Consider the following 17,270-nt stretch of genomic DNA (forward strand, 5'->3'; position numbering starts at 1 on the left):
TCAATTTTAATTGAAAACTAGACAGTAAACTAAAACTTGTAGAGAGAATTTGAGGCTTAAAATGATTTGTTTTCCTCCTGTGAGGATTTGCATTTCCTTCTGAGCTGTATCTAGCAATTCAGAATAACCTCAATTGAATTTTAAGACCTGAGGTGATTTGAGGGGCTAGGGCTGGTATATTTCTCAACAGTCTGTCTGTTCTCCTAGTCAGGGTTCCAGTTTGGATCATGAGGACTTACCAGAGTCCTTCTCTTTAACAGGCTCTGAACTCTAAAGTTTTTATTCCCTTTTAGCTCTGAACGTCTGTCAGAAGTTCTTTTCATCTTCCAGCCTCTCAGTGCATTTTTCTGGAATCAACACAGCCCCCCACAAGGATACAGCAATCACGAATCCTGGGCGCATCTCCAAGTTTTCTTCCTCTGTATCTTATCTTCAATTTACCATTGTCTTGCTAGGTCTCCGATGTCCTCAGGTTAGGATTTCCACTTTTAGGAGGAAAAAATTTATTGGACTCCCAATAAAGTTTGAGGTAAAGAATGGATGACTTTTATAGTTTCTGTCCCATGTAATAATTGGAAGAGACTTATACTGAGAACTTATTCTCTGTTTATCTGACACTCACACTTAGGTGGATATCTAGTGTTTTATCTGACAACCCTACTTCAGGCAGATTTATTTCCATATTTTTCCAGCTTGTCTAGATGTTCTTTGAATTACCTAGAACATCATTGCTGGAAGTGAAATTTCACTTTTTCTAACTGGTCAACAATCTTATGTTATTAAAAACATTTTTAAAGACAAATCACCAAATGAAAATTAATGGTTTCTTAAATCCTAGCTGCCATGAACTACATGTGTGACCTTGTATAAGTGACCTCAGTTTTTGGCCTCATTTTCCTTAAATGTAAACAGGAGTGATAGATAACATTTATTGAGGTCTTGTTATATGCCAAGCATTATATTAAGCCATGTTTTAAAAGGGTTAATAATAATTACCTCTACTTCATAGGGATTTTGTGAGAGCCAAATTAGAAAATAATTTTCTAATGAATGGTCTGGTGCATTTTAAAAGCTAATTAACTGTTAAGACCAAGTTGTTATAAATTTTAAACTAAATTGAACATTATACAAATACTAGGGCTACTGCTATCATTGCATGCTGATGTTTCAAGTGCTACAACAGGCCTGCATGTGTCACTTCAGTCTTGCCCAGCTCTTTGTTACCCTGTGGACTGTAGCCTGCCAGGCTCCTCTCTCCAGGCTAGAATACTGGAGGGGGTTGCTGCATCCTCCTCCAGTCCTACTAATCTCTAAAAAGTAGAGCGGAAGAAAAGCAATAGTTTTCTTCTTTCTTTAAGTGATACTATAAGTGAAAGTCTATACTTTATAAATACATGCCTCCCAATAAAAACTATAGTTGTAAGTGTCCATATTTGTAGAGGTAGAACTTCAGTTTTATTCCGCTTTGTGATGAGCTAGTCCCTCCTGCCCAACTCTGAAAGTAAATCATATGCCAGGCAAAAACAGCCAAAATGTTATAAGGTGATCAATTTCACATCCACCATTAACCTGTAAGAGTTTAGGATGTCATATTCCTCTGAAAGGGTAAGAACTACACCCTTTGAGTGTAGCATGGACTGGATTTTGACTCCCTACTCACTGCTTGATTAGACACCTTTAGGTAGGACATGCCTGAACAACTATACATGACAATCCTATTGAACATAAATCAATATACAGTGAAGAAGGGCAACATGTATGTTGGCTACTTTGCACATACTAGGTTTCACACATTATTTCTCCTTTGCTCTGTACAACAGCCATACATGAAACAATGCATACAAAGCTAGCAATGGTCTCACCATTCTACATTAAGACTAAGGCTCAGAGAGTCTATATAACTCATTCTGTTAATGATGGGCAAGTCAAGAATTGGACTTGAATGTATTTGATCGCACATTCCTACTCTTTCCTTAGATCCCTTTTCCTTCCTAGACTTCTATTACTCCATACATAATGAATCAAATAAACAACAAAACGGTTATAACAGAGATGCCTTGTGTTCAAACCTTGAGGGGATTTTAAAATTATTGTTATTTTTAACTAGAAAAGCACAGAAAGATAGAACTTCACCCCTCTTAGATGAAGTATCTGAAAAAACAACTGACAACCTTCTAATATTTCTTGGCCTTTACACCTTGATACTTTTCTCAGAGGCAGCAATAATAGCAACAGTGTAACAATGTATTTATGCTTGAATCTGTTCTAAAAGTCCTGTAATGGTCAGTTTCAGTTCGGTTCAGTTGCTCAGTCATGTCTGACTCTTTGCGACCCCATGAACTGCAGCACACCAAGCCTCCCTGTCTATCACCAACTCTCAGAGTCCACCCAAACCCATGTCCATTGAGTTGGTGATGCTATCCAACCATCTCATCCTCGTTGTCCCCTTCTCCTCCTGCCCTCAATCTTTCCCAGAATCAGGGTCTTTTCAAATGAGTCAGCTGTTCGCATGAGGTGGCCAAAGTATTGGAGTTTCAGCTTCAAAATCAGTCCTTCCAATGAACACTCAGGACTGATCGCCTTTAGGATGGACTGGTTGGATCTCCTTGCAGTCCAAGGGACTCTCAAGAGTCTTCTCCAACCCCACAGTTCAAAAGTTAGGCCATAGGAAATTATCTAGGAAGCATTAGGACCACTAGAATGTAATAGAGCACAACAGCACACAGACCTTAACCCATGGCTATTGCTGCCAGTGGTTACCCCCTCCACACATACCCTGTTATCAGGCAACAGTTAGTGCGAGACCACTAATGATCACTCAATCATTGCTCTGTGCCAGGCCCCTCCCCCAAGTGAGCAGCTCTCAATGTTGTTGTTTAGTCGCTTAGTCATGTCTGACTCTTCGCAACCGCATGAACTGGAGCCTGCCAGGTTCCTCTGTCCATGGGATTTCCCAGGCAAGAAAACTGGAGTGAGTTGCCATTTCCTTCTCCAGGGGATCTTCCCAACCCAGGGATCAAACCCACATCTCCTGCATTGCAGGCAGATTCTTTGCCACTGAACCACCTGGGAAGCCCAATTGTCAGTGAGCGACCATTAATAGTCCCTCTCAGCCATTGGTTGGAACTGCAGTAGGGCCCTCCCCAAAGGGAGCTGCTGTCAGTGAGCAGCCATTAGTGGCTCACTTAGCCAACGGTTGATGGACTGGTGGTCATCAGGCGGAGAGTGAGGTAAAAGGTGGGGATTGAGGTAAGAGATGGAGCCTTGGATCAGCAGGTGAACTGAGGGGCTCAGGGAACAGGCTAGGGGCTGTGTCCTGCAAAACTCCAGAGCCCTGGCCAAGGCCGCCCACTGGCCTTGGTCCAAGCCTTGGGGCAGTACTGAACCTCTCCCTCATCCTTATCTCTTTGACCTAATGGCGGTAGCAGTCTGCGTATGAAGTCAGTGGGACTTGGCCCTGGCTATCTGGGCAGCCTGAGGAGCCTGAGGGCCAGATGCATTCTGGGCGCCTGGCTCCCTCAGTGATGACAGCTGGCACAGTCTGGGGACCTGGCCCTGAGGGAGCCTCCAGCTGAGATCTGCCTCCTCTTAGCCAGGATCTGGACCTCAGAAGGTGAAAGTTGTGCCTGCAGTCCCCTCCCTTTCTTGTCAGAACAGAGAATTTGTTTGGTGGAGGTTTGCAGGGACGCTGTTACATGACCATGACCTGATCTCAAGAGCAAAGGATCTGACATCAAGAAGTGTGTAACAACTCACCATGCCCCTCCCTCACCTTTCCTAGAAAAGGGCTTTGCTGAAAGCTTTCAGGGAGTTTGGGGTTTTTAAGGCACAAGTCACCATCTTCTTGCATGGCCCTCAGTAAACCCTTGTCTGCTCCAAACCCTGATGTTTTGGTACTGATTAGCTTTACTGTGTGTTGGGCACGTGAACTGGTATTTCGGTAATGAGGGCACTGTAGCTGCTCTTGGGTTAAGGAAGGCACTGGAGTCAGTCAAATGAAACCAATAGTTATCAGTCATTTTTCAACAGGCATTTCTTGAGAATTGCTGCATTACATGTCACTGGAAATATAAAGATAAATAGTACCTAGTCTCCTTCTCCTGGAAAAATTCAGTGTGGGGCTAATCAAACAGACCAGTTGAATGTAACTGTCACCAAAGTAGCATGGAATTTTGCAAGACAAAGCATACCATAAATCATCTGTATATGATACTGTTCATGTGTTTTAACAATTGTAGGTAACTTCTCTATAGAACCCATCTCAAATTGTTATTCAGTCATTCAGTTGCGTCCGACTCTTTGAAACCCCATGGACTGCAGCACGCCAGGCTTCCCTGTCCTTCACTCTCTCCTGAAGTTTGCTCAGACCCATGTCCATTGACTTGATGATGCTGTCCGACAATCTCATCCTCTGTCACCTCCTTCTCCTGCCCTCAATTTTCTCAACATCAGGTTGTTTTCCAGTGAGCCAGATCTTTGCATCAGGTGGCCAAAGTATTGGAGCTTCAGCATCAGTCCTTCCAATATGTATTCAGGGTTGATTCCCTTTAGGATTGACTGTTTTGATCTCCTTGCTGTCCAAGGGACTCTCAAGAATTTTCTTCAGCACCACAGTTCAAAAGCATCAGTTCTTTGGTGCTCAGCCTTCTTTATGGTCCAACCCTCACATCCAAAAAAACAATTGAGTATCTCTTTCAAGTTTGAATAGGAAGTCATTTTAAACAGCAGGGGTTATTTAGGTTAAATAAAAGGAAAATCCATTAGTAAATTAAGTTGCTGAATACTGGAATCTTAAAAAAAAATTGCCAGCAGTTTTTCAGAAAATAAGCATAATACTTTGAAGGTTTCCATGAATTCTTGGCTCTCAACATGAACTGACCCACTCACCTAGCAGTAGGATTCAATAAAAGATTGTATATAGTTTCCCTGACCTTTTTATGTGAAAGCATTGGAATAATTTACTTTGAAAGGAAAGCTAGTAGTGCCTTTCCAGGATACCTGCTATATAAAATTTTCTTCCACACAACTAAACTTGAAGTGAAGCCATTTGACTCCTCCATGCCCATCTCTGGCATTTACAGGCAGAGTAACTCATATTCTGAACTATAGTGACTCACTGTGGTTACCTGGTTCACTGCTCAGGGTGCCTCCATGATCCCTTGTCATTGTTGTTCAGTTACTCAGTCATGTCCCACTCTTTGCAAACCCATGGACTGCAGCACACCAGGCTTCCCTGTCCTTCACCATCTCCTGGATTTTGCTCAAACTCATGTCCATTGATTCAGTGATGCCATCCAACCATCTCATCCTCTGTTGTCCCCTTCTCCTGCTTCAAATCTTTTCCAGCACTAGAGTCTTTTACAATGAGCTGACTCTTCATGTCAGGTGGCCAAAATATTGGAGCTTCAGCATCAGTCCTTCCAATGACTGATTTCCTTTAGGATTGACTGGTTTGATCTCCTTATAGTCCAAGGGACTCTCAGGAGTCTTCTCCAGCACCACAGTTTGAAGGGATCAATTCTTTGGTGCTCAGCCTTTTTTATTGTCCAGCTCTCACATCCATACATGACTACTGGAAAAACCATAGCTTTGACTATATGGACCTTTGTAGGCAAAGTAAAGTCTCTGCCTTTTAATACACTGTCTAGGTTTGTCATTTCTTTCCTTCCAAGGAGTAAGCATCTTTTAATTTCATGGTTGCAGTCACCATCCACAGTGATTTTGGAGCCCAAGAAAATACCTGCCTCTCAGGCTAAAGCAATAATACTGACTTAGCCGAAAAGTTTGTTGAGGTTTTTCTGTTATCAGGATGTGTAGACCTATAGATCTCTGTGTGTAGACCTTCTGTGGGGTGCCTTGGAGAATATGGAACTAAGTTATAAGATTGTCCACCAAGAGCTTAAAAGGCAATCACAGATATGCAAAATCACTGCACTGCAAGAATGAAGAAGAAAGGAAATTTAAAATATTGATATTTTAAAGTAAAGTAAGAATATGTCTACAAAAGGTAAACATTTAACAACTGCAGTTCAGTGGATTAAAAAAAACTACAAATGTCTAATTAAAATTTGATTAAAAACCTTTAAACAGAATAAAAATGAGATGCTATTTTAAGCTTATATTTAATTGATAATATTCAATGTTAGCAAGGATTAAAGAGTTGATCAGAGTTATATTTTCTGGTGGAAGTATACAGTGCTTTGTAGAAAGCAATTTGGCCACAGAAAGGGAGAATCCTTAAGTAGTCCTATCTTCTAAGGAAGAATATTGCAATTCTCATATGCTTTATATGTTATATTAAAAGAAACTTTCCTATATCATCTAGGTTTAGGTTCAGCTACATATACTAGAAATCCCCAAATAACAATGGCAAACAGCATAAATGTGATCTGCAAGGGAGACTACAAAACATTCTTTAGCTAGGCATTACTACCCAAAATAAAACTGAAATTCAGTCATTAAGGAGGAAAGGGAGAATGAGTGTTGGTAGATAAGTATCAATTTTTGCTCCATTATCCTAGAGAACAAACTTGAATTTAAAAATAATTTTCAAAAAGGCATTAATTTTAAGGGAAAATCCCAGATTTCTAAGATGAGGAAAATACTTTCAAGTTACAATTGATTCAGATTCCATAGAACAAGGAATGTTATCTACAAAGCTTTGAATTGATGGTTGATGTTTAATCGCTAAATCGTGTCCGACTCTTTGTGACCTCATGGGCTGCTACACACCAGGCTTCCCTGTACTTTACCGTTTCCCAGAGTTTGCTCAAACTCATGTCCATTGAGTGGGTGATGCCATCCAACCGTCTCATCCTCTGTCACCTCCTTCTCCTCTGGCCCTCAGTCTTTCCTAGCATCAGGGTCTTAAATGGTTGAACATGCTTTATTAATAATTTACTTTAAAAAGCAAAAGGTGTTATTATATAAAGTTTATACACTCAAGTATGCAAAACACACTCTTAAAAGTGTTTTTTATACTTAATTCATTGTCCATATCTTCCTTAATCAACATATTAAAATAAATGCTAAGATAATTGTAGACATTATTTTTAAATACATTGTAATTGAAGACAAATTCCCAGATTTGAGAAACAAGAACTCAAATTGGGAGAGTCCTCTTGTTGTTCCAGACAAAATTAATATAAGGGACTAAGACAAAGCCCAATAAAATTTTCAAATTTAAAAAGAAAAAAACCCTATTAACAGTAAGTTGGGAAAAGCAGGTCACCTTCCAATGAACCAAACTCAAGTTGGCTACAGATTTTGTCCTCTACAAAATAAAATGCCAAAAAGTTACGGAGTTTCCACATTATTATCTAGTCATCATCATCAGAAAATATGCCTCTCTTCTGTATATTTCAATAATTTCTCAAAGTCTTCCTTCAAATTACCAAGATACTAATCACAATGAATTCAATAAGAGAAAATTATAGAAGAAACAGACTGGCAATAATCACCAAATCATCTAAAATCTTGAGACTGAGGGTTTGAAAACAATAACTTCTAATGGGATAGGATGAATGCTGAGAAGTCTAAATGATAGGTTTACGTTGGGTTCAAAAACACTAAAAACAAAACAAATTTTGATAACACACATTCAGAAAAAAGTTGGACCATGTGGCCACAAGTGAAGTGAGGCTGTCAGGGGTGGCAGCCTGGGTGGGAAGAATTGGGTGGCAGTTCCTGGGGGTGTCCTCTCTAGCTCTGGCCTTTTCTTCCGGGGCTACACCCTACTTCTCAGTCCCATTTTATTTTTGTCTTTCAGCTGAAACTAAGATCTGCTTCAAATACTACCATGGAGTGAGTGGAGCCTTGCGAGCCACCACCCCCAGTGTCACTGTCAAAAACTCGGCAGCTCCTGTAAGTCCTGTATCCTCCTCTTTTGTCCTCTTAGAACTAACTTTCTTAGAACTAACTCTGGTGCTTCTTTACTTTGCTATTCTGTTCTTATGTTTTAATGTGTGTGTGCTGAGGGTGGGGAATCTCCACACAAATATGGAGATATATTGATAGATTAGACACATCTAATCTAGAGAAGACACATCTCAAAATCACGCAGCAAAATGAGATCCCAAGTAAACTTACTTATCAGAATGCATACATCCTGCTTTTTGTTAGAGAAATATCAGGCTTCATTAGATAACCAGATGTTTCTAACAGATTCACACATAACTGGGCTTCCCAGATGGCATTAGTGATAAAGAACCCACCTGCCAACAGAGGAGACATAAGAGGTGCAAGTTCAATCCCTGGGTCAGGAAGATCCCCTTGAGGAGGATATGGCAACCCGCTCCAGTACTCTTGCCTGGAGAATCCCATGGACAGAGAAGCCTGGCAGACTACAGTTTGTAGGGTCACAAAGAGTCGGACACACCTAAAGTGACTTAACATGCATGTGTAATTGCAGTGAATAAAAGTATCTCTTAGGAATACATTTTAAAAATTCCTTGATATTAAATATTTAAATTACTGTTTGTTTACATTTTTTAGGCTTAAGATAAATTTCTGGGATAGAATTTAAAGTTTAGACTGAGTTTAGTCATAGAATTATAAAATGATTGGCCTAGAAAAGACTGGAATCTCTTGTCCTTTTCTTCTTTTCTTTATATAAATGAGAAAAGTATAATTTTCCTGAGGAATTTAAGTAATATACCTAGGGTCACACACTTAGCGAGCTGCAGATTGGAGATTTAAATCACACTGTCTGTTCCTACTTGGTGGTTCTGTTGAGTACTGTGGTGATAAATGCTCTCTTTTCCTAAATTACAGTCTGGTTTTATCTTTGTTGATGCTTCTTACCTTTGTTCTCAGTTCATCAGATGAGGCTAACTGAAATCTTACAAATGGCGTTCCCTTTCCTTTCATGTAAATTAAAAATGACTGACTGGGGAAAGTTGAACAGAAACCTCTGAGGACTTTGTAAGTAGTTTATCACTTTTACTTACTGGTGTAAGTAAAAAAAGATTTGAGGTTTTTTTTCCCTATGTAAAAAGAGAGAGAGAAATTGAATGAGAAATAAGAATGATTTAGAAAGAACTTCAGCTCTAAAATACACCATTTGCTGTTTCACAAATCATTTCTTCCATGTGCTAAGGACGATTGCATTGAGTCCTCAGTGGGAGCAGTAAGACAAACAGGCTTGAGAACCAGGAGCCCGTCTGCCTCCATCCTGACAGGTGTAGCAGAACTGGACTTGGGCTGGGGCAGGAGGAGGCTGGGGGTGGACAGGGCTTTCCAGGGCTTCCCATGAGGGGACACACAGTAGGCGGGGCAGGGAGAAGAGGAGGAGGGACCAGCTACACTGTTCACTGGCTCCACCACTTCTCCCTACACTCACCCTGTATACTTATATGTGATGTCTGTCACTTTATGGGGTGGGTCACAACTCTTAAGTGTGATAATCTGAGGACATACCCCCAGAGAGGGGAGCCGATTGTCCAGGCAGGAGGGGCAACAGAATAGAAGCAGTGAAACTGGAGCTGAATATCGAGGTGGACAAAGCAAGAAGGCTTTGAACACACAACAGAGAAGGAAGAGGCTGAAGGCAGAGGCTAGTTGACTCAGCCTCCAGACAGGCTTGGCCGGTTTTCGCCACAGCACAGCGAGTCAAGTGATGGGGCAGCTTCTCCCAGGCCCCTGAATTCCTCAGCCAAGATGGGCCTTGCCCAAGGATGGGACTGGCCTGCTGGCTCAAGGCTGGAATGGGAGAGGAGAACTCCTCACCTTCTGCTCAGGTGGGCTGCTATGGGTGTGTCCAGCCCTGGAATTCCAGTGAATTCTTATCTTCGGGGAAGTCTTTTTTGGAGGAAGCTCTCTGGGGCATTTGGCTTCTCTGAACTCAGCCTACTGGGGACTCCAGCTTTAACCTGCTCCTCAGACTAATGCATAATGTGGTAGACATCATCAGAGAGGTATACAACCTAAGCCTAAAAAAATACAAGGTGCCAGGTACCCAGAAAACTGCCTAAGGTTACACTGAGGAAAGCCCTCTTTGAGATGAGATCAGTTTGTCACCTGGCTTAGGCTTTCCAGGGGATGTGGCATCAGGGACAAGGGCTTAGGCCTGAGGAGAGGAAGCATCAGGTTGTTTGACAGGCAGGTTAAGGAGCTGGCCTGCTTCCGAGTCAGCACTGACCCCGCCGCGCTACTCCATGTGTGCTCCCGTGGCTTATGCTTAAAATGCAGACATCTGGAAACATTCTGACATGTTCCCGCTGTCCTGTTATCTTCTCCCAAGTGATTTCTTGTATAAATCAGTAGACACTTGGGTTGACACTTTAATGTACTTTCCATACAGCTTTTGTTTCTTTTCTTAATCCGAGAGCCTGACCTCCAAGCCCATGTGATGCCAGGAGTGGAGAGTAGTCTTCCCACTGCCTCATCAGTGATGAGTCCTATGGCAGAAGGGAGGATGCACTTTCTTGCAAGACAGCCTTTTTTTCATTTATTTTTATTAGTTGGAGGCTAATTTCTTTACAATATTGTAGTGGTTTTTGTCATACATTGACATGAATTAGCCATGGATTTACATGTATTCCCCATCCCGATCCCCCCTCCCACCTCCCTCTCCACCCGATCCCTCTGGGTCTTCCCAGTGCACCAGGTCCTAGCACTTGTCTCATGCATCCAACCTGGGCTGGTGATCTGTTTCACCCTAGATAATATACATGTTTCGATGCTGCTCTCTTGAAACATCCCACCCTCGCCTTCTCCCACAGAGTCCAAAAGTCTGTTCTATACATCTGTGTCAGTGCAGTTGGATTTTGTGATAGTTAAACTACTGTTGGCCTTTATTATTCTGTACCATGCTTTACTTGTATTGTTCTAATTGATTCATGGCACATTGGTGAGACAGTTGGGAAGTGTCTTTTTGGTTAAGTGACCATTGGCTATGTAGTCGTGGAGCTGAATTTAATCTAGCCTTTGCTTTCTGAACTCAGTTTAGTTTTTTAACTTTGCCATTGCATTTGGTCTGTGGACTTAAGCTCACTGTTTCTAAAGGGAAGTGCTATTCAATCTTTCCAAAATCAGCTTGTCAATAAACTCTGAGTATCCATTTTTAAACTGAGGATTGCTGGTGCTGTCCTGATCTCTTATGAAGAGTTGTTTCTCTATGGCCATTCTATCACGTCCCAGTTGTGACGGCTGGAAGTCCAAATCAAGGTGTTCACAGGGTTGGTTTCTTTTGATGCCTCTCTTCTTGGCTTGCAGACCACTGTCTTCTCATTGTGTACAAAAATGGCCTTTTCTCTATATGCCTGAATCCTTGGCATCTCTTCTTGTTCTTATAAGGACACCAGTCCTATTGGATCAGGACCCAACTCTAAAGACCTCATTTAACCTTAATTACCTCTCTAAAGGCACAGTTTCCAAATACAGGGAGTTAGGATTTAAACAAATGAATTTGGTGAGGGGACACAAGTCAGTCCATAACAGAGACCCACTGTCTCCTTGGGCTGACTTGACAAAGTCTATCCGAGCCATCTGCTGCACAGTCCTTGTGCTCCAGCAATAATAGTCCATCTGTCTATCTGTTAACTGTGATTACACACACACACACACACACACACACACACACACACACTCGCTTCCCAGGTGGCTCTAGTGGTATTTAAAAAAAAAAAACAAACAGCTGCCAATGCAGGAGACATAAGAGATACTGGTTCAGTCCCTGGTTCAGGAAGATCCCTGGGAGGAGGGCATGGCAACCCACTCCAGTATTCTTGCCTGGAGAATCCATGGACAGAGGAGCCTGGTAGGCTACAGTTCACAGGGTCACAAAGAATTAGACACAACTGAAGCAGCTTAGCACACATGCAGGCATATATACACATATGTATATATTCAGTTAAAAATATTGTTTTTATTTACATGAACTTGATCATTTATATACAATCCAATAAACCAACTTTATACTCATCCATTATAATACTAACCATGAAACACTAGAGATTTTTAGAATGAGGACCAAACTAAGTATAAATGAGGACCAAAATTTTTAACATTTAAAAAATACACAAATAGTATACCTTCCTTGAAAATACTTATAAACAAAGAGGAAAATATCATTTGTAATTCCACCACTCAAAAGAGCCTCAGGAACTTGTCAAAAAGAAGGGCTTTTGATTGCCCCTGGCCTTGGATGTGGCTTTTGGAGTAAGGTTAACAAGTGTCCTGGGGAGAGGGTGGCCAGCCAGCCCCTGGGCTCCACGGGCCTCAGAGCCAGTCAGCACTGTGGCTTTTACACAGAAAGTGCCCGATAAATGGCCGCCAGGTTGATGAAAGTCTAGCCAAAAACATTCTGGTTTTCAAATTCTAAATGGCCTTTCTATAAAAAGTTTGCTTTTTTTTTTTTTTTAACATTTCACTGAGGGATAAGAAAGCTCAAATTATAAAGATGCTGACTCCAGATTTGCACCTTTCAACTCGTGTGTTCAACTCAGAGGTCACACTCTGGGTAAAGCACTCCAGGGAAAGAGTCTGAGAGAAAGTAAATAAATTAAATCTGACCCATGAGCAGAGTGAATGAAGGCAGTGTGTTGAGCATCCAGTAGGTTAGAGATTCCTGGGATTGGCAAGGAGGGTCCAGGTTTTCCCCTACTTCAAGCAGGAAAATAACCCCCAGCCCACAGTGGTTGACATGCTGGCCAGAGAGAAAAGCACGGCCCAGGTGGTCTCCTCCACCACCCAGAGGGCTGCCCTCCATTACACTGGCCTCTGTTCAGACATAATCAAAGTTCCATGGTTATCCTGTACAACAAACTGATGTCAGGGTGTTTGCCTTTCTTGGTTTATGCAGAAAGCAAAGTTCAGGTTGATTAACAGGCAGATTAACTCTACTGTTTTAATTTCTTTGGTTCAAAATGCATGATCTGCAAGACTGACCTGAGGAGCCGAGCCCTCAAATGTGCTTACTCCAAGGTTTGTTGCTCCCCCCGCCCCTCACAATAATTAATCTTGGGTCTAGTAGATCATTAGGTCTGACCCCTTTCAACCACCTGAACTGAGCCCAGGATTTAAGGTTGCCCACTGGGCTGACTGGGGAGGGAGACAGGGCCCCCACTTTTAGATTAGGGTTTTTCTCCAGGGCTTTTTCACTAAGGAGTCCCAAAACTCAGAAGCCGATCCTGCATCTTAATCACAGAGATAAATCTTTTTTCTCCTTTGGAGTTTGCCTGCGTTGCTCTTAACAGAGGGAGCAGAAGCCCTTAAATGAGTGAAGTCCTCCGGCCTGTGAGGCTGTAAAGGCTCTGTCTGTGCTCAGCCAAGGGTAGGTCAGAATTATCAGGCAGCGTTAGGATTGAGAGCAGAGTCTGACCCTTAGAGCTTTCTTATACCTCCCCCAGGGTTGTGGACAGTTTCCCTGCCCACGTTCTTGACCGCAACTAACTTTGATGAAAATGGCTGCTCTGTCAGAACCTAAAGAGGACTGCATTTCAGAGGAGGTTAGTATAATCTTGGCACTAATACTTCAGTGTATGGGTTCAGGTATTTGTGCACCCAAATAGATGCATGTGCACATAGCCACTACCGGGTTACTTTAAAGAACTCCTTGAGTTTCATGGGAGCCTCTTTAATTTTTCAGCCAACTATATAGTTTGTGTGTGTTACACTTTCAAATGACAAAAAAAAAAAAAAAAGAATTGCTTGCTTAAAATTGTCAACATTAACCTAATATTTTTTTCTTAATCTATTTGAAACTATTATTCTCTTTTCTTCCGAGACCCTTTCTAGCAATTTGTAAGTTTCTATAATTGCCTTTTTCTAAAGGCTTAGCCGAAATGAGGTGATTTTGCTTTCTTAGGGCATAATGACTACTGGTGAGGAAAAATAAGTAGGTTTTCTCAACCGGGAGACTAACATGTCAAAGAGTTTATTACCTGAAACAACCATGCGGTTTATGGGTAGAGTTCTCTCAGATAACCTGCCTTAGGAAGATTCTGCGTTGTGCCCTCAGATGTCCCAAATTTGCCTTGTTGAAACACTTTGAACTGAAAAGCCAATGGCATACCCAACCCCAACAGTTATTTGGCATTTTTTGCCTTATTCCTTTGTAACTTAATTCCCACTCTTAAAATCTTTTCTTGAATAATGTAGGGAAAGAATGGAATAAAGTTATGGATAATATCATTTTCTCATATTTTTTCTTCTTACTTGGGTTGTGCAAATTAAAATGGGACTAACACTTTTCTCATTCATTGAATAAGAGTTTGTTGCCAAATATTAGAGAAAATACCCCACTGCTCTGTATTTCCTAAACGGTAAAACAAAGATGCCAGGAAATGAATTTATTACTCCTGACCATCAGAATTACTCATGTAGAATTAAGGTCCAGATGTGGTAGTTATGGGTCCTGAGTTTTGTCCTCTACAAGTTTAATCCTGAATAAAGGCATGAACAAAAATCAGTGACCACTGTTCTCATTATCCATAATTGGACTATAAAATGCAGCTAAGAGATAATTCTGTTGTATTTCTTGATGGCTTCCATATTCATACTAAAGAGACAATCTATCCCACATTTTGGCCTCTCAGTTCCTATGACCAACCTTCCTCAGCCATTGACTCCCATGGTTCTAGTCTAGGTCTTCCCAACACGAGTGGTTGCATCGCTTCCAAATTCTCAGACCCCAGTATACCACTCTTAGACCATCATCTCCCCACTTTGCAGCTCGCTGGCCTGCCCCAAGTCTGTTGATCTTAACTACATGATCACACATGTGTTTCACCTCCCTCTTTAGCCTTATTGCTGACCCATTCATCTCTTTGTCACTCTCATCTGGTAAAGTCCAACCATGGTTAAACCCAAGTTTGCCCACCCTTGTTCTAGGAAGTAGAAGAATTTTTATAACCACAAATCTCAAGAGCCCACTAGCACTCCCAAGGAGCACTCAACTTTCCCCACATTTAAAGAAGGCTATTTCATATTTTCTTCTTTTTCCTCAAATCTATAGCACCTATTCCCTCTCCACCATGATGACCTGCTTTCTTTCGCTGAGAAAATGGAGGCCATCAGACCCCAGTCAGCTTCCCTTCACACAGCCCACTGTGCTAGCCTGCCTGAACGTAGGATCACAAGCTCTGTTCCTTCTCATTCCCACTGTCTCAGGTCAACCTGTCAATTTATACATAGGATCCTAGCTCATCTTGCCTTCTAAGAAACTCTGATCCTGAGATTAGTATCTGTCTCCTGCAATTCTCCTCTCTGTTGGAACTTTCTCAGCTCATCACGTCATGTTTCTGCTCAAAAGTGGCTTTTCTCTGCAACATTCTTTCCATAACCTTCCAGTCCTAGGTGGCCTGCCCCCGCCTACTGCTGCCCCCTCCTTTTCCGTGTATTTCTAGTGTCCCTGGTTGTCTTTCCCACCCTTGCGTTCAGCAAGCCAGTCTGCTCTTAGGGCCTTTGCTCTTCATGTGAGGAACATTTCCCCCAGATGTTGAAATGGCTTACTCCATCTTTCATTTAGGATTTTTCTCAACGTCGCCTTCTCAGGGGTCTCTGTAAGCACCCAATGTAAAGGAGTCTCCACACACGCACAGGCACTCTCCAGGCTCCATCCTACTTTGTTTTCACTCATGGTGCTCATGGTGCAATTTCTGTGTGTCTGATCCCCCTATTAAAGTATAACCTCTAAGATCAAGGATGCACTTGCCTGTCCTATTCAGAGCTGGTTCCCAGCACCAGCTAGAACAATACCTGGCATGTGGCAAGCCATCCATAAAACACTGGTACCCAATAGGTATGGTTCGAGGCCCTGGCTTGGCCTTTTAACTTGGTGGCCTTTAACTTCTCTGAGGGAGGCTCCATTTCTGAATCTACAGCAATAAAGAGGGATGATAAAAATAGGACCTATTTCATTGGACTATTAAAAGGTTGTCTGAGGATGAGATGAAATGATGCCAGGGATGTTCTCAGCACTGGTCCAGCATGTAGTGAGGATATAGTAAGAATTGATTGGTATTATGAGTCTTATGAGCAGATCCTGTTTCTCTGTGGGTCTCCTCCAACTCTCTGGTTGCAAATATATATAGATTTCAGCATCAGTATCATATAGAGAAGCTGAATGCATATTTGGACAATATACAGAAAAATTAAAAGCTCCAAAAATAATGAGTTAGTACCTATAAGAATGAGTTTAATCCTTTCATTCAGGGTATTTTAAGAGGAAATCACTGTCCCATAAACAGTACCTGTGGGATGGATGGAGAATAGTTCAAAATGGTGGCTGAACTGTGGATTGTAGTTTAATAAATCTTTGTGAGAAAAGAACTAGGCCAGAAGTACTACAGTTTACTTCTTGTGCCCAAATGAGTCTGTTGCTTAGAGATGTTGTCTTAGAAGATCACAATGTAGGCAACCAGAGAGTGGGCCTAGGCTTCCCACACAGCCCCTGGAAAGGCAGAGAGGAGAGATAAGAGGTTCTTGATGCTGACCAATATTTAATGAAAGAGTCAGAACTCTCCTCCAGATATTAGGTAAAGGGAGGTACCCACTCATCACATCATCCAGCAAGTTATAAGGAGCAGGAACCTCCACAATGTGTCTAGGGGAGGGCAGCTGTTGCTGCTTTGGGGGTATGAGGGCCCTGACGTGGCAGAGTACCTGGGCATCTGTGGACCTAAGCAGGCTTCTCTTAGTTTTTCATGGAAGATGAGTATCTGTGTGCCATATCATGGGACAGCAGACATTGCCCTAGAGAGACACACACATTTTGCTTAGAACCTAAACACATTTTTATATTTTAAAATACACCTTAGAAATTTTAAAGCAAGTCATTGAGGAGATAGTTTGTATGAAAGTAAAATCAGTTTATAGGCATCTTTTCAGGAGCATCATTCATTTTTCAAGGAGTAAATATTGTCGCAGTCTCACCACACACTCCTGTAGCTGAGCCGTGCACACCCCTCCCCAGGTGAGCCCTCACATTGCCTTTCTATTTAGTCAGAGGGAGTGGGTGGCTGCAAAGAGCTCTGTGCAAAATGCAGCCCTTGTCTTCCACTGATCAGACTGTCTGACACAGATGGAAAGGCAGCTGACATACTTCCTATGATGTAATTTACCCAAAGCTTTGCAGTAAATTATTTTTCTTTAATTGGAGGATAATTGCTTTACAATGTTATGTTGGTTTCTGCTGTACAACAACGCAAATCAGTCATAATTGTGTGTATATATATATGTGTGTGTATATATATATATATATATATATCCCCTCTCTCTTGCTCCTCTCTTCATCCACATCCCACCCCTCTAGGTCATCACAGATATCA

General features: G+C 41.8%; 1 protein-coding gene across 1 annotated transcript in view; it reads left to right on the forward strand.

Annotated features, from left to right (window-relative positions):
- The window catches only part of HECW1 (HECT, C2 and WW domain containing E3 ubiquitin protein ligase 1), a 447,195-nt gene that overhangs the window by 245,329 nt on the left and 184,596 nt on the right, over window positions 1-17,270 (forward strand). Inside the window, 1 exon segment of the mRNA XM_070466974.1 lies at window positions 7,769-7,863. Coding sequence (XP_070323075.1) covers window positions 7,769-7,863 — 95 coding nt within the window.

This window comes from Odocoileus virginianus, chromosome 1 (genome assembly GCF_023699985.2).
Source record: "Odocoileus virginianus isolate 20LAN1187 ecotype Illinois chromosome 1, Ovbor_1.2, whole genome shotgun sequence".
Classification (NCBI taxonomy): domain Eukaryota; kingdom Metazoa; phylum Chordata; class Mammalia; order Artiodactyla; family Cervidae; genus Odocoileus; species Odocoileus virginianus.